This window comes from Piliocolobus tephrosceles, chromosome 3 (assembly GCF_002776525.5).
Source record: "Piliocolobus tephrosceles isolate RC106 chromosome 3, ASM277652v3, whole genome shotgun sequence".
NCBI classification, from domain to species: domain Eukaryota; kingdom Metazoa; phylum Chordata; class Mammalia; order Primates; family Cercopithecidae; genus Piliocolobus; species Piliocolobus tephrosceles.
In genome coordinates this window covers 113343251-113366156 of record NC_045436.1, presented here as the reverse complement: position 1 = coordinate 113366156, position 22906 = coordinate 113343251, and the positions used below count along the sequence as shown (strand labels likewise).

Sequence of the window (22906 nt, the reverse complement as noted above, 5' to 3'; positions counted from 1 at the left end):
CACTGGGGCCTATCATGGGGAGGGGGGAGGGGGGAGGGATTGCATTGGGGAGTTATACCTGATATAAATGATGAATTGATGGGTGCTGACGAGTTGATGGGTGCAGCACACCAACATGGCACATGTATACATATGTAACCTGCACGTTATGCACATGTACCCTAGAACTTAAAGTATAATAAAAAAAAAAAAAAAAAAGAAAAAAAATTCATTTAAAGTATTCGCTTGTATGAGTTTGTTTTTGTTTTTGTTTTTAAGAAATGAGGTCTCACTATGTTGCCCCAGTGGCCTTGAACTCCTGGGCTCAAGTGATCCTCCTTCAGCTACCCCAACCACTGTGTATGGCGTAAGTAGTTTTTATTGTGTGTAAAGATTTGTGCAACCATCACTGCAGTCATTTTTAGAACTACTGATACATGCAACAACATGGATAGATTTCATAGTGTTATGCTAAGAAGTTAGTCATAAAAAATTACGTACTGACTGTATGATAATAGTTACATGTCTTGCTAGGAAAGGCAAAACTGGTGACAGGAAGAAGATCAGTGACTTCCAGAGCCTTGGGTGAAGGGAGGAGATTGACTACAAAGGACATGTGGTGACTTTTTTGGGGAGAAGAAATGCTTTCAGTACTCTAAAAAGAAGCCTAGTACGCATTAACAGTCTTCCTTACTTCCCCATTATACGTCCAGCCCTAAAAAAAAAAAAACATTAATCTACTTTCTGTCGGTATAGATCTGTCTATTCTGGACATTTCGTGTAAATGTATCAGTACTTAATTCCTTTTTTTTTTTTTTTTTTGAGACAGTCTGTCTCTGTCACCCAGGCTGGAGTGCGGTGGCGCTATCTCAGCTCACTGCAACCTCCACCTCCCGGGTGCAAGCGATTTTCCTGCCTCAGACTCCTGAATGACTGGGATTACAGGCCCACGCCACCATGTCCAGCTAATTTTTGTATTTTTAGTAGAGACAGGGTTTCACCATGTTAGCCAAGCCAGTCTCAAACTCCTGACCTCAAGTGATCCACCTGCCTCGACCTCCCAAAGTCCTGGGATTACAGGCATGAGCCACTGCATTCGGCCTTAATTCCTTTTTATGGTGGAATCATATTCCACTGCATGGGTATATCACAGTTTGTATATCCATTTACTAGTTGGTGGACATTTGGATTGAAATCTAGACCACTTTTTGGCTATTATATTTATAGATAAGACTGCTGTGAACATTTGTGCACAAGTTATTGTGTGAACATACCCAAGATGTAGGCCTCAGAGTGGAATTTCTGAATCTTGGGCATATACCCAAGATATATTCCTAGGAGTGGAATTTCTGGATCATGTAGTAACCCTATGTTTAACATTTTGAGGATGTTTGTTCTTTTTTATTGCTGAGTGCTATTTCATTTGTTTGTCCATTTACCAGTTGATGGACATTTGGGTTGTTTCTACCTTTTGACTACTATGAATCAACCTGCTATGAACATTTGACAGGTGTGAGCACACACTTTAATAATTTCTTTTAAGTATAATAAATTCCTGTAAGTAGAATTACTGGGTCATATGGTAAATATATAAGTTTATGAAAATTGCCAAATTGTTTTTTAAAAAATAGCTGTATCATCTTGCATTCCCATCAGCAATGTATGAAAGTTTTGGTAGCTCTGTACTCTCATCAACATTTTATGTTGTTAGTCTTTAATTTTAGCCATTCTAGTGGATGTATAGTGGTTTTAATTTGCATTTACCTGATGTTGATAATGTTGAACATCGTTTTCTACTTGTCATTTATATATCTTCCTTTGTGAAGTGTCAATTCAGAACTTTTGCCCATAATCATTCAATAAAATAAAGTAATCATTTTATTCTTGCTTGGAAAAGCTACAGTTTTTATTCAATCCGGTGTAGCTTAGTCTGCATCTACCATGGAACTGAATGTAGATGGAGAAAAGCACATCCATCTTAAGTGGTTTCATTTTAAATTCAAGTAGGCCCTTAATGCAGCCCAGCAATCATAATGCATTCACTCTTCTCCTTTTCTAGATGACTGTTTCATTCTTTCTCCAATTTCTTCAAATCTCTGTCACTTAAACCATCATCTTTTGTTACTACTTTTTTGAGAAAATTGAAGCAAGTAGAAAAGAATTTTTATTGCAACCACTTCTTTCCAGTATCTGCCAATATACTGTGCCTTTCCTCCTGTTAATATTATATGAACTGCTCCTGCCCTTATCTAAGCCCACCTCATCTGCTTGTATACTATGTCTCGTCCCCTTTTGCCTAGTCTAGAAGATTAACCCAATCATTCTACCCTCTCTCTCCTATATTATTAGTTTTTTCCTCTATCTACTAGGTCATATCCAACATGCTGGTTTTTTTCTGTCTTTAAAAATCTTTCTGGCGGTCAGAGGTAAAGAAGTCATGGCGGCGCTGTGTCAGACCCGTGCTGTGGCAGCCGAGAGCCATTTTCTGCGAGTGTTTCTCTTCTCCAGGCCCTTTCGGGGCGTAGGCACTGAGGGTGGATCCGAAAGTGGGAGTTCCACTGCCACGGAGCCTAAGACGCGCCTAGGCGGTTTCGCGAGCGCGTTGGAGCGGCAGTCGGAGCTTCTGCAGAAGGTGGAGCCCGGGCGGGGCTCTCCAAAAAATGTGGAATCCTTCGCATCTATGCTGAGACGTTCTCCTCTTACACAGATGGGACCTGCAAAGGATAAACTGGTCATTGGACGGATCTTTCATATTGTGGAGAATGATCTTTACATAGATTTTGGTGGAAAGTTTCATTGTGTATGTAGAAGACCAGAAGTGGATGGAGAGAAATACCAGAAAGGAACCAGGGTCCGGTTGCGGCTATTAGAACTTGAGCTTACATCTAGGTTCCTGGGAGCAACAACAGATACAACTATACTAGAGGCTGATGCAGTTCTCTTAGGAATCCAGGAGAGTAAAGACTCAAGATCAAAAGAACATCATGAAAAATAAATGAACTTTGCTTAGTGGATTCACTTCTTTGCTGAAGTCAGGTATTCATCAAGAATGCAGTTAGACTAATTGTGAATAAATGATTGAATTAAGATAAATAAATAAAAGCTATAATTATAGATAGCTCTTGTTAGAATTTTCTTTAGCAATATTCCTGCCCCTCACCCCTTGTTTTGCCCTTAATGTTTTTTTCCTTTGATGGGGATAGTATACACTGTACTGAGAAATTGTCATTCAATAAATATGTTTTGAGTGCTAAAAAAAAAAAAAAAAAAAAAAAAAAAAAAATCTTTCTGGCTGGGCACAGTGGCTCATGCCCATAATCCCAGCACTTTGGGAGGCCAAGGTGGGCGGATCACTTGAGGCCAGCAGTTCAAGACCAGCCTGGCCAACATGGTGAAACCCCATCTCTACTAAAAATACAAAAATTAGCCAGGCTTGGTGGCGGGCAGCTACTCAGGAGTCTGAGGCAGAGAGAATCGCTTGACCTGGGGAGGCAGAAGCTGCAGTGAGCCGAGATAGGGAGGTGGAGGCTACAGTGAGCTAAGACCATGCCACTGCACTCCAGCCTGGGTGACAGAGTGAGACTCCATCTCAAAAAAAAAAAATTTCTTGGACTCTCTTCTTTACCTTTTCCCCAATCCCGCCATCAAGCTACTGCCTTATTCCTTTTATGTCCTTTATAGAAAAACTCCTTGAAAGAGTTGAAGATATCAACCATCTCCAACGTCTCCAATTCCTCTTTTCATTCTTTCTTAGGCCATTCTAATCAGGCTTTCATTCCCACTGTTCTATCAGACCTGTTCTTCTCAAATCTTTCAATGTCCTCCACATTGCTAAATCCAATGGTCAGTTCTCAGTCCTCATCTTATTTGACCTATCAGAAGCTTTTAACACCTTTGATCTTTCCTTTTTTTTTGAAAATATTTTCTTCACTTGAGTTCCAGGATGCTTCCTCCACACACAGTCTTCTCCATGTCAGTCAGTGACAACTCCATCCTTCCAGTTAGTCAAGCTGAAAATCTTGGAACTATTCTTTACTCCCCTCTTTTTCTTGCAGCCCACATCTAGTTTGTCAGTGCATCCTATTGCCTCAATCTTCAAATTATATCCTGCATTTAAGTCTAAACTTTTTTTTTTGTTTTTGAGACAAGGTCTTGCTCTGTTGCAGGCTGGGATGCAGTGGCACTATCATAGCTCACTGTAATCTGGAACTCCTGGGCTCAAGAGATCTTCCTGCCTCAGCCTCCTAAGTAGCTAGGACTATAGGCGTGTGCCATTGTGCCTGGCTAATTTTTAAAACTTTTTGTAGAGACAAAGTCTCCCTGTGTTGCCCTGGCCAGGACTCCTGGCTTCAAGCGATCCCCCTGCCCTGGCTTCCCAAATCTCTGAGATTACAAGCACTTTAACTGTATAATAAATTGGTATCTTTATAGATCATTTCCATTTATTTTTTTTTGAGTTATTACATTTTTGAAAATATAGTAGACTTTTAGAACCCACAAATGCTTTTCCTTATCATATCAGGAAATACTGTGTCTAATCTACAACAGTCAGATTTTTAACAGGCTCAAATAAAAATGGCCTGTTTCTAACAACCAAACAACAACAAAGCAACAACGTAAACATACACTCAGACATCCACTTCATACCACCTCAGCAACAGCAACAACACACATACATACACATCTACTTCTCATTACGTTTAATGCTGCCTTCCTGATTCAAGCCACCATAATCTCTGCTTGCATTATTATAATAACCTGTCAATTAGTCTTCTTACATTCACCCTGCAGACCATTCTCAGCATAACAGCCAGAGTGATCCTCTTAAAAAATAAATCAGATCATGTTATACCTCTTTTCAAAACCTGTGATTTGCTCTTTTTCTCTTACAGTGAAAGAAAGCCAGTGTTCTTACAGTGGCCTACAAAGACTGACATGGTCTTCCCACCACCTCCTTACCTCTCTGACCCTTATCTTGTACTACTCTGATATTCCAACCATATTGGCCTGCTTACTGTTCCTCAAACAAAAGTAGGCATTCTCTTGTCTCAGGTCTTTAGTACGTGCTATTCACTGTGTTTGATTACCAGTCTTCATGACTGATCTCTTTCAAGTCTTTGCTCAAATATCACCTTTCAGTGAGTCTTCCCTAACAATCCAATTTATTTATTTATTTATTTATTTATTTATTTATTTTTTCTTGAGACGGAGTCTTGCTCTGTCCCCCGGGCTGGAGTGCAGTGGCCGGATCTCAGCTCACTGCAAGCTCCGCCTCCCGGGTTTACGCCATTCTCCTGCCTCAGCCTCCGGAGTAGCTGGGACTACAGGCGCCCGCCACCTTGCCCGGCTAGTTTTTTGTATTTTTTAGTAGAGACGGGGTTTCACTGTGTTAGCCAGGATGGTCTCGATCTCCTGACCTCGTGATCCGCCCGTCTCGGCCTCCCAAAGTGCTGGGATTACAGGCTTGAGCCACCGCGCCCGGCAACAATCCGATTTAAATTGCAAACACTCCATGCACTCCTAGTCTCGTTTGTGCTACTTATAAACAAAAGCCAAAACCATAGCACTCACTACATTCTAACATACTTGTATAATTTACATACTTATTTTAGTTATTTGACTACCTCCTCCCACAAGAATATAAACTTCACAAAGGCAAGATATTTATCCATTTTGTTCACTGGTATACCTCTAGTACCTAAAACAGTTCCTAGCACATTTTAAGACTCAAATATTTGTTCAATGAATGAATGAAAGAAATTTAGTTAAAAACTGGAACAAAACAGGAATGGAACAAAATCACATTGGGGATAAACAAGGCCACACTTGCCGTGAATGTCATCTCGCATTTGTTCTATTCTTTTTGATGAACGTTGTCTTTTGTGTGATATATAGATGAGTCTGGCAGGTTTTGGGAGGCCAGCAACAGGAGAACTTCTCTACCTAATTTCCTGTAGGCCTACATGCCTGGGACTTAAAAGCAGGTTATTGCGAGCCTAAGGCCTGAAAACATGCACACACTCTTTTTTCTTTCTAACCAAACTCCTGCTTTTTAAAAAATGATATTTCTGGGAGTGAGTCTGTGCTGTGTATTTAATCTTGGATTGCCAAGCCAGTGAAGTGGGAAAAGGTTGGAACTTGTCTCAATTCTAAAGAGTAGAGTTGGATTTTGTAAACATGGGTGTATTTCATAATTGAAAATGTTTTCTTGAAGTAATATATGTGTATACAAAAAAATACACATATCATAAGTATATAGCTTGCTGAATTTTCACAAACTGAATGTGTCAATGTAATTGGCACCCATAGCAAAAAGCAGAACCCACCTAACATCTCAGATGCTCCTCTGTGCCCTTTTCCAGTTTCTAGCTACTACCCAGGGTGACCTCTATTCTGACTTCTCATGCCTTGGAAGTGTTTTGCCTAATTTTGTTCTCGATATAAATTAAATCATATAGTATAAACATGCTTGTATCTCTTTTTTTACTCAAAATTTTGTGAGATTTATCCACATTGTTATATATGGTCAGAGTTTGTTCATTTTCAATGCTATATAAAATTTCACTGTATGAATATACTACAGTTTAACCATTCTACTATTGATGGACATTTAGATGGTTTCCAGTTTGGGGGTTATTATGAATAGTGCGACTGTAAACATTCTATTAATGCATTGTGGTGTATGTATGCGTGACTTTCTTAGGACATTTTTGTGTTTTTTTATCCACAGTCGGTGAACCCTAAGTGTTCCTCAGCATTGCAGTCAGTATATTTACCATGTATACGTTACGCAAATGAGAGCTTTAGTTGCAGGCATTACCAAATCCTTCCCTCCTTAGTGTTATCACTGGACTTTGTCTATACTTGGGATTCTTAACATGTTGTATTTTGGTTAAGTATGCATATTCATGTTTTTTATTAGATCGTGAGTGCTTTTTAGTACTTTGTTTCACTTGCTTGTGTATCCCGACTCCTGACAAGGTACCTGAAATACAGTAAGCTAGTTGAGCGAATGGTGATAGCTGTCACCATTGCCAGTGGTTAACAAAGCAAGTTCCCTTAGTTATGTGAATCACTTAGCCTAGAGTAAAATCCATGCTTTAGTTTGATATCTCAGTGTCAAAGGATTAGGAATGGGAAGTCATTTCTCTCCGAAAGAAGCCTAGAACTGTGTGGGCTCAGAACTGAACGTGCTGTGTGGCTAAAGGGAATGGCTATGGCTTTACAAGCCTCTTGGAGATTTAAAGTGTTAACAGCAGTGATTCCAAGGCATAGTGTGGGGGCCAGATATAAATAGCAGAACACAAGTAGCGTAATGTGCCACTGCCAAGCTACTGCTGGGGGTGTTTATAAAAAGAAAAGCATTCCCATCTCAGCTCTCACTGTCAACAACATCCCATCCTGAAGACTCGCTTACCACAACTGAGAGTGGGGAGTCAGTTTGAGGCCTAGCATCATTAAACTTCCTCCAAAGGCACAAAAGCCAGGTAAACCTTTTGACTTATTTACACTCAGACTAAAGAAATGAACAATTTTTAGGAAAATCCTAATCCAAAGCTTGCTTAAAACATATTGCCTTGTGACAGGTATCTATTATCTTATATTCAAATCTTTTTTGGAAAGAGAAGTTTAACACAAAGTAGCATGTTGGTACTATATTTTAGTATTTTTAGTAAAAACAAAACAAAACTGCTTCTGAAGAAATATGGGAAATTGAGGCCAAAATGATCTGTACAAGGGAAGACTATCTCCCTTCCCCTGTGCTGTTCATTCTCATTTTTAGAATCCAGAATATGGTGATTGGTAGGATAAAATAGAAGCTTCATTTGAGTTACAGTATCATAAATACTGGGATGAATATTAGGCATTCAGCCAATAGTTGTATAATCTTAGAATTGCTGCCTACCCAGGTCCTTCTTATTCTTGTTCCCGCCTTCAGAAAGTTATGCAACACACTTATTTTACCCTCAGGTTTCTCTTGATTGTGAATATTTGTGGGAAGGGGGCCATCTCTGACAATCCACTGCTTTGTACCACTACTGGCCTCATCATCTCCTCCGTCCCACTCAAAAGGGCATGACTTAATGTGCAAAGAAGATAGAAGAATGGATAATGTGCATGGACATATTCCTGGGGAGTTCTTAGAAACTGGGAGCTAGGGGACCAATTTGAGACTGCTGTTTTTTAGTCTGATTGTGTTATTTCCTGTGCATGCTGAGGGGAGATTTAGTGATGGGAAGAAAATTTGACTCCCAGTGACTGTGGTGGAAGAGATGACATGTCTGGAGGAGTATGGAAATGGACAGATTTAATCTTGAGCAAATCACTGAAATTCTAAGGAGTTTTTGTTTCCTCGTCTGTAGAATGAGAGCGTTAGACCACTAGATAAAGCCTAATTGCTTTTGTAGCACGTTAGGAATTTATTGATAATCACTTCCTGACCATCATGCTATCCACTCGCATTCTAAACGAAAAAATACACATTGTTATCCTATTCTACTCCCCTATATCTCTTTTTTGAGTCTACTGAATTGAAATTTCTTTATTTTAATTTAGAAGAGAAAAATGAAGACAGGACATTTTGAAATAGTCACCATGCTGCTGGCAACCATGATTCTAGTGGACATTTTCCAGGTAATGTTGGGAATGGGAAGCATGTGGTCATTGGAATGGAAATTCTTGATATAACATTACCTGAGGCATCTGTGGGGCTTGAGGGTGGAAATGAAAGTAGGTAGGATAGGTAAATTAATTTATTATAAGTAACTCTTTTCATTTTAAATATGTGACACATTAACTGTAAAAAGTTGAAAAAATTAAAATTAAGCAAAAAGAGGAAAGTAAAGATTATTCATAATCCCTCCACTCAGAGGGAATGATTCCCAACCTGTTGGTGTATGCAGACTTCTTGGCTTTTTTCTATGTGTATACTGTTTTTAATTTAAAAAAATGGGTTCACACTGTACATAGCATTTTTTCTTTGCATTTTAAGTTCATACTGTGCTGCATGTCTCACATGTCATCAGATATTCTGAAAATATGTTTTTCTCCAAATAAGATAATGCTGCATTGTTTGATTACATGTTTTTAAATTAATGATCATTTTCTCACATTTTTTTCTGGCAGAACTTTTATGATTTTATTTACAATTGACTCTTTAAGCATCTGAACATATTTTTATGTAAAATACAATATTTCACTTGTTTTTTTTCCCCGCGTTGTTAGCTGCCACATTACTTCTGTATTTGTGCACCATTTTAGACGCCTTTTTAAAAATATCTTAAATTCTTAAACTGTTATCCTTTTTTGAATTTAATATTCCGTTTTCTATAGAATCCGTTTTCTAATCCGTTTTCTATAGAATCATTGTGTATCCTGTTGCCTGTGTCGCAGTATGTTTTTTTTTTTTTTTTTTTTTTTTTTTGAGACGGAGTCTGGCTCTGTCGCCCAGGCTGGAGCGCAGTGGCCGGATCTCAGCTCACTGCAAACTCCGCCTCCCAGGTTCACACCATTCTCCTGCCTCAGCCTCCTGAGTAGCTGGGATTACAGGCGCCCGCCACCTCGCCCGGCTAGTTTTTTGTATTTTTTTTTTTTAGTAGAGACGGGGTTTCACCGTGTTAGCCAGCATGGTCTCGATCTCCTGACCTCGTGATCCACCCGTCTCGGCCTCCCAAAGTGCTGGGATTACAGCGCAGTATGTTTTTTATTGAAATATAATTTACATACCATAAAAATTCACCGTTCTTAGCTGTATACTTCAGTGGTTTTAGTATGTTCATTATGTTCTGCAACCATTACCACTATCTGATTGCAAAACATTTCCGTCAACCCAAAAGGAAGCCCTGTACAACCCAAAATTGGGAAGCCCCAATTTTCTCCATCCCCCATTCCCTGGCAACCACCATCTACTTTCTGTGTCTATGGTTTTGCCTATTCTGAATATTTCACCTGAATGGAATCATACAATATGTGACCTTTTGTGTCTGGCTTCTTTCACTTAGCATAATGTTCTCAGGAGTCCTATCAGTACTTCATTCTTTCTTATAGCTGAGTAATATTCTGTCTTATGGCTGTACCCCATCTTGTTTATCCATTTATCAGCTGATGGACATTTGGGTTGTTTCTACTTTATGGCTATTAACGAATAGAGTTGTTTTGAACATTTATGTACAAGTTTTTGTGTGAACATGTGTTTTATTTTTCTTTTTAAAACTTTTTCTAATCATGTAATCTTGACATAGTGAGATAAGACAAACACCATTTGGTTATTTGGTAGCATTACAGAGTAAAGTTTACTTATATATAGGAAATGTATGTGTAAAAATGAATTTGGGGGTTATGATTTATGATTCATGATAACAAAATTACCTATTGTTGTGAACATGTTTCACTTCTCTTGGGTATACACCTAGTAGTGGAATTGCTGGGTCGTATGGTAATTTTATGTTAACTTTTTTAGGAACTGCCAAACTTTTTCACACTAGCTACACAGTATTACAATCCCACCAGCAATATATTAGGGTTCTAATATGTCTGCATCCTTGTGTTACATGTTACTTGGTTTTCATCATTTATAGCCATCGTAGAGGATATGAAGTGGTATTTCATTGTGGTTTTGATTTGGTTTTCAATATACTCTTGCAGCATAATTTAAGTGTATTTGTTTTGTAATTGTTTCATGATTTGTTTAGCCAATTTATTTCCTTGACATTTAGGTCATTTCCATGTTTTTGTAAGAAATTTTTGGTAATTGAATTTCATCAGTATGACCTTTTTTCTCAGTGGTTATATAAGAGAAATTTAATCAGCTTGTTCACCTAGCCTTTTGTACCTGTTTTCTGGTATCTGTTCAGTTGTCCCTGAATAGTGGTGGCATTTATGAACTTTGCCACTGCTAAAGGCACACATCATACAAAATACACAATCAGCTGTGGTGTCTGGCCAGAAAGACTTGATGTCTAAAATTAGACATTTGGAGACTTGTTAGAGGCATAGGGAAAAGACAGGAACGTAGATCAACTCCAACATAATGTAAGGAATGTGGGAAGTGTTTTCAGAGTCTGGTGTCTTATACGGTGTTGAAGTCTTGAAAATGAATCAGACATTGGCACCCAAGGTGCACTGTGGTACATTCTGTGCTATGGAGGAAAGTGCATTTCTTGGCTATGAGATGGCAGTGATTTGATCTCTTGAAGCTCAAGTTCCCATGTCAGGAAACTGACCTACAAACCCAGGACTACAGGGGTCTCAGTGACTTCCATGTCAGAATTCTCTGTGGCTAGTAATCAGGACAGTTTCTGAAGCTGGCACAGTTCCCTCTTTTGTAAAATGGTGTTAATGATTTTCTATTCAACCTTTTATAATGGTTGTTCTGAAGACAGAATTACACTCTTCAAGTGCTACATAAATGTCCATGGTCTTCGTCATTGGAAACATTCTCATTCTTTAGAGGCAACAGAACAGTTTGGTTAAGAGGACAAGACTCTGGAATTAGACTGCCTGAGTTCAAATTCCAATTCCATGTAAGTCTCAATCTCTTAGTTTCCTCATCTTTGTTAAAAAAAAAAGGAGGGGGGCTAATAGTAGTACCTACCTCACAAGGTTGCCGAACACTTAGTGCCTGGCACATAAAAAGAACTCTGGTGATGTTTGTTAAGCTTAGTGATAGAGTGGCTACAGAGTGTGTCTGAGAAGGAAATATGTAGGAAAAGTTCACAAATGAATGGACGGTTTTAAATAAGAACCAGGTCGTTGTGGTTGCAGGATTGTAAGTTTTGTCTGAGACATGTTACGTTTGAAGGGTCTTTGAACATTCAAGTGGAGGTGTTAAGGAGGCAAATAAATTTGATATATAGGACTGGCACTTACAGGATAGATCAGATATATTTAGATCATAATTGAAACTGTAAGCATGTATATAACTGCCTGGGGAGCGTAGAGTTGAGAGTTAGAAAATACGTAGCCTTGAGAAACTCCAACATTTAGTGGCTAACTGGAATATGTTGGGTCTGCAAAAGAGTCTAAGAAGAAATGCCCCCTTAAGTGAGAGCTGTTTGGGTGGAGAAATGGGTGGGAAGCCATAATGGTGAGGGTTGAGCTATAAGTGGGAAATGAAGTGGAAATGGCAAGGATAGACATCTCTTTCAAGATGTTTGTTCGTGAGGGAGAGAAGAGAGATGGGAAAGGAGATACCTAGGGCAGGATATGGAAGCAAGTTTTGTTTTGCTTTTACAAGTTAATGTATCTGTCTCTCTCTGTCTCTTTCTCTCTCTGTCTCTCTCTCTGTCTCACACACAGTGAGAGAGAGAGAGTTTTTAAGAATCATTCACATAGAATCTGTAACTTTTTTTTTGAATCTGTAACTTTAACAGCTTCTGGCTAAATGTCTATAAAGTCTCCAACTGAGGTCCCTGAGGACACTTATGCAACTAGGCACCATACAAGTATAGAATAATGGAAGAGACATTATCCTTTTATTTGCAGAAACCCATAAATGGTATTCCTGGGGAGATTTGATCATCTTATTTTTTGATCCATAAGTCAGAGTACAGGGTTCTAATTTAGTTCACTTGAATATTTTGCCAGGTTCTGTGCTAGGTGCATAGGATTCAAAGATAAAAACGATACAGATCCCACCCTTAAGGAACTAACAGTATAATACACATGTTCTTAACATGAAATAATACAAAATAACCACATCACACTGGAGAAAGACCTTATGAAAAAAATAATAACCACCACAGTATGTTAAAGACTTGACATGTGCCAGGCATGGGACAAAGGGCTTTGCATATATTCATTATGTAATTTAATTCTCACAGCCATCCCGCAGTTCAAATATTATTTCCTCCACTTTATCTTCATTTTTTAATTTATTTTTTATTTTTTGAGACGGAGTTTTGCTTTTCACCCAGGCTGGAGTGCAGTGGTACAATCTCCGCTCACTGCAGCCTCCTCCTTCCGGTTTCAAGCGATTCTCCTGCCTCAGCTTCCTGAGTAGCTGGGATTACAGGTGCCTGCCACTACGCTCAGCTAATTTTTGTATTTTTAGTAGAGATGGGGTTTCATCATGTTGGCCAGGCTGGTCTTGAACTCCTGACCTCATGATCTGCCCACTTGGCCTCCCAGAGTGCTGGGATTACAGACATGAGCCACCGAGTCCCATGTTTTATCTTCATTTTTTTAAATGGAAAACTTGAGGATTAGAAATGTCAAGTAACTTTCCCATACCTAATTAGTAACAAATGGGATTTGAACTCAGATCTGCCTGGTTTCCAAGTAGTGTTGATTACATTACACCACCCTGCTTCCTATGGTATGTGAACATATGTATATGTATAATTTAGTTATATGTGGCATTATGCTTCTTCAGTTGTATGTGACTGAAATACAATTCAAACTAGCTGAAGCAAACAGGGAATTTATTGATTCTTAGAATTGAAGAACACAGTCTTCAGGTACAGTTAGACTCAGCGTCTAAAGTATGTTTTCAGGGCCTTAGCTCTACTTCTCAGCTCAGCAAGCCTTATTTGTTGCTTTATTTTCAGACAGAATTCTCCATGGAACTAAAAGAATAACTGTTGGAAGCCCTAGGTCAATATCATCCTTAGAGCTTATAGCTTTAAAGGAAGAAAGATTCATTTTTTTCCTCTGGGAGCTCTGATTGCTAGACTTAGATCACCTGCTTATCCAGGAAGTGCCAAATCATTTCTACCCAAGCCATATGGACAAGGGAAGGGGCAACCCCAAAGGAAAAGGAGTAATGTTTGTCATTATGTGTTATAGATCATGAATAATATTTGCATATGATACTTCAAATTCCCAACAACCTTGACGGGTTGAAGAAATCTAGCTAAAAATATTGTTCAAAGCTGGGACTGCTACCCATTTCTTTGCCTCACATTCATTGTTCTTTGCTCTGTACCATAATATCCAGATAAATGAGCTGCAGGCACAATCTCACCCATACCTGTCACCCTGTCACCCACTGACATTTACTCTTTCACACAAATACGTCACAGCTGAGAAAAGTTATCAGTAGCAGTGGAATATATCTTCCTGCATAAAAATCCTACCCAAAGTTGGTTATAAGTAAGGAGAGAATTTTGGCAAGGGATGAGAAGATGGGGGTGATAATGTGAGAGAAAATGATACTCACTAAATTTCTTATTTCAAGAGTATTACTTTCTTTTTCCTTTGAAGGTGAAGGCTGAAGTGTTAGACATGGCAGATAATGCATTTGATGATGAATACCTGAAATGTACTGACAGGATGGAAATTAAATACGTTCCCCAACTGCTAAAGGAGGAAAAAGCAAGCCACCAGCAATTAGATACTGTGTGGGAAAATGCAAAAGCCAAATGGGCAGCCCGAAAGACTCAAATCTTTCTCCCTGTGAATTTTAAGGATAACCATGGAATAGCCCTGATGGCATATATTTCCGAAGCTCAAGAGCAAACCCCCTTTTACCATCTGTTCAGTGAAGCTGTGAAGATGGCTGGGCAATCTCGAGAAGATTATATCTATGGCTTCCAGTTCAAAGCTTTCCACTTTTACCTGACAAGAGCCCTGCAGTTGCTGAGAAGACCTTGTGAGGCCAGTTCCAAAAATGTGGTATATAGAAGAAGCCAGGGCACTTCATTTACATTTGGAGGGCTAAACCAAGCCAGGTTTGGCCATTTTACCTTGGCATATTCAGTCAAACCTCAGGCTGCTGATGACCAGCTCACTGTGTTATCCATCTACACATGCCTTGGAGTTGACATTGAGAAATTTCTTGATAAAGAAAGTGAAAGAATTACTTTAATACCTCTGAATGAGGTTTTTCAAGTGTCTCAGGAAGGGGCTGGCAATAACCTTATCCTTCAAAGCACAAACAAGACCTGCAGCCATTATGAATGTGCATTTCTAGGTGGTAAGTGTCTGTCTGTGCTTGTCTGGGAGGAAAGGAGTGGGATTCTTAGGCTTAGGGAAAGGTCAGTGAAGGAGAGTGAGAGGTGTTTGAAAGGTGAAATGACGTTTGGCAGTTTTCTGTCTGGCTTATTTCATACTGTCTCTTTAACCATAATTTTGTGAAAGTTATACATTTACAGTATTATTAAAAAAAATTTTAAATAGCACTATAAGGCAGTGGTTCTTAACCAAAGGCAGTTTTGCCCTGCAGAGTCATTTGGCAATGGTCAGAAACATTTTTGGTTGCCACAATTGGGGAAAAGGGGGATTGCTACTGACATCTAATGGGTAGAGGCCAGAAACACTGATAAACAATGCATAGGACAGCCCCACACAACAAAGAATTATATGGCCCAAAATGTTGGTAGTGCTAATGTTGAGAGACCCTACTATAAGGCTAACAATAAATAAATAGTGCAGCCTTGGGGCAGACCCCCATCTCTACAAAAAAAAAAAAAAATTAATTAAAAATTAGCCAGGCATGGTAGCACAAGCCTGTAGTCCCAGCTACATGGGAGGCTGAAGTGGGAGGATTGCTTGAGCCCAAGAGGTCGAGGCTGTAGTGAGCTGTGATCACACCACTGCACTCCAGCCTTGCAACAGAGCAAGATGGTATCTCAAAAAAGAAGAAAAAGAAAAATAGCAGTCGCTAGCCCCACCTTTCTCAATTTCCACTCCTCAGTGGCATCCAGTTTTCATTCTTTTAGTTATTTCTTCAGGTGCTTACTGTCATATTTCCAAGTAAATAACATGCTTCAACATGTTATTTCTTAGTTTTTAAATCTTTAGATATCATGTATTGACTTCCTGCTATAGAAAATGAGTATTTAACCCTCATCTACCATGTATTAGCTAAGAATTTTTTATGCGTTTGGCTGTAAGTAACAGAAGACCTGACTGAGCTTTCATTTAATAAGTCTTAGAGGCAGACTGTTCAGAGTCAGCGCAGTGGCTCATCTATGTCATCAGTCACTCACGCTCTTTCTTTCTGTTCCACTATCCTTACCACGTTTTGTTTGTTGATTCATGTTTGCACTTGTGACTGTTGCAGCTCTAGGCATCAATCCATGTCCAAGACAAAAAGAAAGGAAAGGGAATGACTGCCAAATCTACTTGTTCAATAAGGAAAGTAAAAGCTTTCCCAGAAACCCTTACTAAACTCCTGATTACAGATGATTGACTTGAACAGTTTCTTGGTCACCCATAGCTACCAGAGAAGCTTGGGAAGGCCTTTCTCCAGCCAAGGGAATATAGTGTATGAGGGAGACAAAGGAAAAAGGAATTAGAAATGGCTGTTAGATCAGTAAACCAAAAGTTTTGAAAGCCAACACCCTCCTTCCCAGTGTACCTCCATTCCCCCTTCCCATTCTCCCAGCATAGTAAAGACAGGACATAGCTGAGTTAGAGTGGGTTTTCTGTGTTTAAATCCCGCTTTCACCCCAGGGTTATCGGATGATTTTTGTTTGTTTGTTTCCTTAGTTTTTTTATATTCAATCGGTAATTCACCCCCAAATCCTTTGACAGAAATATAAATTTCTTCTTTCCCCTGGATAATTCCCTCATCATACTGCTCTATGATATGCTCTTTAGGCCTGCTGACTGTCCTGAAATCACTACTCATTACCATTCTGAGACATTGCTTCTTCCCTATGAGAGATCTCCTATTTCTTGGATTTGCAACTCTTTCTTGGATTACTCCTTTGTTTGGTGTGGTGGGGATGAGGGTTCTGCAAAAGTTTCTGAGAAATGGTCCATTAAGGAAAATTTTCTAAGTCTCTGCATCTCTGAGAGATCGACCTTTAAGCTTGATTAATAGTTTATATAGATTTGCATTTCTATTTTAGAAACTGTTTTTCCTTGGAATTTTGAAGATTTTCCTGCAGTGACTTGTAGGTTCTGTAGCTGTTGTTGAAAGGTATGAAGCCATTCTAATTACTAAAACTTTGATTGAGACTTTTTAAAAACAAAAATCTGGAAGGTTTTTAGGTTGTTTTCTTTAGTCCCAACATTCTGAAATTTTATGGTGTTGTGCCTTAGTATGTGTGAGCAAAGTGTTAGTAAACCCTTTCTCCTGTCTCCTGTGAAAATGGCCTCCTGGTGATCTTCCAGCACTCTTTCTCTGTAATCTATGAAAGGTGGAATGACAGCTGTGTGACCTTACAGCATTGCCTGTGGTAAACATAACCCTTGATTGGTAAAGTGCATCTGAGCTGGGAGGTCTGTGAATGAACTATAAATACTTGAGGAGAAGCCATAGCTTTGGGCTTTCCTGAATGTAGTGTGACATACCCAGGTGTTCTTGTTGAGTCCTGGAAGGAGAGCAGTATTCTCGTAGCAATCCTGCATAGGTTCAAAATACATTGTATTTTATGTGTGGCATGAGGCTACTAAACTAAAGAGGCTCCTACACACCCACCTGTGTAATTTTGTTTCCTTGAACCTGAGCTGTAATTTGGAGGCAAAAGAACAGCCCTGGACTCCTGTGAAGACTTGCATTAAAGGAACATGTCTGATGCTGCTCTGCTGCTAGACAGTATGCTTTATTCACTGCCATGTATTCTTCTGCAAAACTGAGTAAACTGGTGAGGGGCTGGCCTTTTTGGGTCTTGAAGGTGTGATTGCCTAACTGAACCAAAAACCATCGCTGCTAGGTCCAGCGGAGTAATGGGTGCAGTAGGCCTCAAAGTGGGATAGACTTAGACCTTGACTAAATGTAACCAAGTTACTATGAGATAAAAAAGGCCGAATGGTAGGGAAATGCTAATGAGACATTGATTTCTAGGTAGGGACAGATCCATTTATGATTGGATGGCAGAAGCTGTGTGGCTATTGGGGTGCCTAGGGTGAAAATTTTAAGGAAGTCCTCACTTAGGGCTGTACCTGCACTTGTATATTACTGAGAGTGCCTCCTTAAATTTTCTCTAGGCACCTTATTTGACTCACCCTAGTCCTGCAACTGAGTTTCACCTGAGAAGGAGGATTCTAGACGAAGCAGATGAAAGCTGAAATAAGTAAATTTGTGTTGAAAGGAAAAGTGCTTATCAAAAAGATAGGGAAAAAAAGGCAAAAGACAAGATGAGAAATGCTGGCTAGGGTTTGGAGAAAAGGGAACCCTAGAACACCATTGGTAGGAAGGCAGATTGGTGCAGCCATTATGGAAAACAGTATGAGGGTTTCTATCTTTAAATAGAAATTAAAAATGGAACTGCTGGTCAGGCACAGTGGCTCACGCCTGTGATCCCAGCACTTTGGGAGGCCGAGGCAGGCAGATCACCTGAGGTCAGCAGTTCGAGACCAGATTGGCCAACATGGTGAAACACCATCTCTACTAAAAATACAAAAATTAGCCAGGCGTGGTGCCACATGCCTGTAATCCCAGCTACTCAGGAGGCTGAGACAGGAGAATTGTTTGAACCCAGTAAGAGGAGGTTGCAGTGAGCCGAGACCGCATAACTGTACTCCAGCCTGGGCAACAAGAACCCTCCCACCCACGCCCCCCAAAAAATAGAACTACCATATGACCCAGTAATCCCTCTCTTGGGTACACACCCCAAAGAGTTGAAATCACCACCTCATAAAGATATCTTCACTCCCTTGTTCACTATAGCATTATTCACAGTAACCAAGATATAGAAACAACTTAAATGTCCACCAACAGACAAAGGGATAAGGGAAATGTGGTATATATACAATAGGATATTATCCAGCCTTAAAAAAAGAGAGAGATTCTGCCATTTGCTACAACATGGATGGACCTGGAGGACATCATGCTAAGTGAAATAAGCCAGACACAGAAAGCTATTACATCATCTCAGTTATATGCGGAATATATATGAGATCAAAAACAAGAGAGAGAATGAAACAGTAGTTACCACAGGTGTAGGGAGAGGAACTGAAGAGATGTAGATGAAAGAATACAAAATAGCAGATAGGTAGGATGAATAGATCTAGAGATCTAATGTGTAACATGAGGACTAAAGTCAATAAAATTGTATTTTACTTAAATAAATGGATTTTAGCTCTCGTTACACATACAAAAATATGTGAGATGATAGCTATGTTAATTTGCTTCACTATAGTAAGAATTTTACTATCCATATGTATTTTGTGATATCATGTAAACCTTAAATATATACAATAAAATTCATTTTTTAAAAAAGGAAAAGTGCTCAGTCTCACCAACCATACATTGGACCTGACCGGAAACCAAGCCAGCTGGGGCCAGTTTAGATGAGCTCATGGGAACGGATTGTGGGTATGCATGTCTTCTTTCCTGCTCCCCCTACATGACAGTAGCTTGAAATTGGCCATAGTTTCGAGTTATACCATAGACCCTCCCTCCCTACACCAATCTTGTGAAACTTGACCAGCATAGCACAGCCAAAATCCTGGCTGCAGCAGCTGGGCTGACAGAAATGATACCGCTTTTGGTGCTTTTGATGCCTTTGGCCAGATGCCATTTATGGAACCGTTAGTTATATCAAAGCCCTGGCTGCAGTGGCAACAAGCTAAATTTAGCACAGGGGTCTGGTTGATGGGCTGTGGTGGGCCATGGAGCCCACAGACTCCATGTTTGTGAGTGGGATTATGAAAGAACCAGAGGTTCTATTGGATTGATTCTGAAAGCACCAGAGTTCAGACCCGCATGGAGAAATGCAGGTCATTGTGGAGGTGCACAGGTACCATGTCTTGAGGGAGCTCTGACAGTCAGCCATTGTACTTGAGTGTGTTGATTTAACCCTGGGTTGGAGTCCTCTGCCGCCATCTAGAGATGGAAAGGCAGGATCAAAAACTCCCTGGAGTAACCTTTAAAGACAGGCAGTTTGAAATAGTGTGAAGAACAATGGCCAAGTGTTTTAAGAGCCCTGGCTAAGGAGGATATAGTCAGAATCTTGTTCCATTGTGACTGGATATAACTGAGACTTTGGATTTAAAAAAGACAATATTTCTAAAAGGGGTAAAAAAAAATTTTACTGTATTAAGTTTAGTGTGCTAAACACAGTCTGACAATGATGATTTAACTTGCCTGTGATTTCCAAGATAAAAATATATTGTGAGTTTTTCAAAAACTAGTTAGCTGAAAACTTTGTTCATCAGGAAGTGGAGAGAATATCAACGTCTCTTTAGATATCATAGTTCCTGGTGGTCATAGGCATTAATCTTGGTATTAATCCAAGCCGATGTGAGTGAACTCTGAGAAAAGGAGTAACAGAAACCCTTCTTCTTCCTCAATAGAAAATTAGCCCAGGTTAACTGTCTTTTATGCTATTTTTCTAGAAAATGTGATAAAGTTGAAATGTTAGCTGTATAATCAAGCTACATCCATTATCATTAAAAATTACTCCACTGGGGCTGGGTGCAGTGGTGTGTGCCTATAGACCCAACTACTGGGGAGGCTGAGGCAAGAGGATCCCTTGACCCCAGGAATTCAAGTGTAGCCTGGGCAACATAGTGAGACACCCATCTCTTTAAAAAAATTACTCCATTGGAAAATTATACCTCGATTGGGAGGACGGTGAATGAATTATAAATACCTCGTGAGAAGCCATGGCTTTGGGACTCCCTCCACCCTACAGTGCAAATATATCAGGTTTATAGGAAGAAAATTTATATACAGAGAAATAGTAGAGCACATATCATCCCCTGAACTCTCATTTTTTTTTTTTTTTTTTTACTGAACAGAGTAAGCAGAGATTATCTGGCATTTTGGTCCATGTTTCCATAGAGAGAGGCCAGCCTGTATAATGCTCTACATAATTTATAGAGTAAGAGGGCCAGGGAATATTGTTCCCTGGCTGGAAAGTAGCACTGATAGAAAGGAGGAGCCTCTAGACTCCAGTGGCTTGTAGTATTATTTTGTAGAGTTTACTGAGACCTGTTGAGCCAGCTCTCTGCTAAGCCATCAAAAAGGGGGAAAGAAGGTGAGCCTACAGGACTATCCAGATTTATTTGTTGTAAATCTACCCCCAGCCCTTGTATGTTCTTTAAATGTTAAGTGTCTCCATTGGTTCTGCTTGGCACCTTTCTGTAGCATTTCCTGGGAGTAGCAAAGTTTCTGTATTGTTGTCTGGGATTGTCGAGGATTGAGACATCAATAAGATCCATGTCCCTAGGCCTAATAGGAAGCGACATATCCAACACCATAAGAAATTCATACTTCTAAACAATGGCTGAAGTGTCCCTGAATGTATAGCAATTCACCAGGCTGCCAAGGAATATTTTTAAATTTCACAACAGACACTGCCATACTTGATATTTGTCAGACACTGGGTGAACTACTAGCTTGAGGTGGAACTCAGTTTCAAAGTTACATGTTATATCATAGTACATTCTGTTTGATGACATCATAAATTTGCAAAGCTGGATCTTTAGCAATTGTTGTAATGAAACCAAGTATATGTGAAAATCAATGTGGTATTTATGAATACCACAAATCAATAAGTATTTATATCTTAACACCTCAGTAAACTTTTGAAAAATAGCACATACTTTTTAAAAGTACTATTATTTAACAATAGTTACTTGTTAATGGGATGTGTTTGCTTTTTGGACGTTCACAGCTTCTCAGACCCTGGAATCAGATTATGTACTATCTCATTTCCCGTTCCACACTGATTTTCACATATACTAGCTTTTTGTGACAACAATTGATAAAAAGACCTAGCTTTGTAAATGATATGGTTTGGATCGGTGTCCCTACCCAAATCTCATGCTCAATTGTAATCTCCAGTGTTGGAGGTGGGGTCTGGAAGGAGGTGATTGGATCATGGGGGCAGTTTCTAATTATTTAGCACCATCCCCCTTGCGCTGTTCTCACGATAGAGTTCTCACAACATCTGGTTGTTTAAAATTGTGTAGCACCTCCCCCTCTCCCTCTTCTTCTTGCTGTGGCTATGTAAGATGAGCCTGCTTCCCCTTCACCTTCTGCCATGAGTGTAAGTTTCCTGAGGCCTCCCCTGCCATACTTCCTGTACAGCCTGCCGAATCATGAGCCAGTCAAACCTCTTTTCTTTATAAATTACCCAGTCTCAGGTCTTTCTTTATAGCAGTGGGAGAACAGACTAATACAGCAAACATATGTCATCGAACAGTGTGTAACATGGTAGAATTTATAACTTTAAAACTGAGTTCTACCTCAAGCTAGTAGTTCACACGGTGTCTGACAGATATCAAGCCTGGCTTTGTTTTTCTTGAAATTTAAAAATATTCTTTGGAGGCCGGGCGTGGTGGCTCACATCTGTTATCCCAGCACTTTGGGAGGCCGAGGCGGGAGGATCACGGGGTCAGGAGTTCTAGACCAGCCTGGCCAATATGGTGGAACCCCATCTCTACTAAAAATGCAAAAATTAGCCAGGCATGGTGGTGGGCACCTGTAGTCCCAACTACTTGGGAGGCTGAGGCAGGAGAATCGCTTGAACCTGGGAGGCAGAGGTTGCAGTGAGCTGAGATTGCACCATTGCACTCTAGCCTGGGAGACAAGAGCGAAACTCCATCATAAATAAATAAATAAATACATACATACATAAATAAGTAAATAAAAATATTCTTTGGTAGCCCTGTGAACACTTCAGCCACTGTTTAGAAAAACCACAGATCTAATTGCAGGTCAGCCACATGCTTGTGAAAGTGGATTTGGTTTTAGGAGCCAGGTTTGACTCTTTATTGGAGGTAAGATTTCCATATGACAGTGGAGCTTTTGAGAGTTTGTCCAACCTTATGGGAATTTAGTTCAGAGAGAATGTATTGCATAATAAGATACTGGTTTAGTGAATCATGACTTTTCTTTCGATAAGACAGTCTGTCTCAATTAGGACCAGTTAACAGGCTAGCAGTAGCAGCCCTGCAGAAAGAGGAAGTCCTTGTGACCTACAAATTCTGAGGTAGTCTTGTTGCCAGAGATTCTAATCAGCTGTGAGTATAGTCATTGACATTTGTAATTTCTTTTTTTTTTTTTTTTTTTTTTTTTTTTTTTTTT

General features: G+C 39.6%; 1 protein-coding gene and 1 pseudogene across 15 annotated transcripts in view; both read left to right on the top strand.

Moving 5' to 3' along the window:
- ART3 (ADP-ribosyltransferase 3) overlaps positions 1-22906 on the top strand; it is a 105975-nt gene that overhangs the window by 60463 nt on the left and 22606 nt on the right. For 10 of the 14 annotated variants that reach the window (XM_031935333.1, XM_031935338.1, XM_031935337.1 and 7 more), the window contains exons 1-3: positions 7357-7466; positions 8536-8613; positions 14182-14893. In XM_031935333.1, coding sequence (XP_031791193.1) covers positions 8545-8613; positions 14182-14893 — 781 coding nt within the window. In that variant the 5' untranslated portion in view covers positions 7357-7466; positions 8536-8544. Of the gene's footprint in view, positions 1-7356; positions 7467-8535; positions 8614-14181; positions 14894-22906 lie in introns of those variants that run through there. The other 4 variants (XM_023222564.2, XM_031935339.1, XM_031935335.1 and 1 more) reach the window with 2 other exon arrangements.
- Positions 2404-3097, top strand: LOC111549384 (annotated as a pseudogene). Its single transcript, XR_002733712.2, has one exon. The product of XR_002733712.2 is annotated as a 28S ribosomal protein S28, mitochondrial pseudogene (transcript).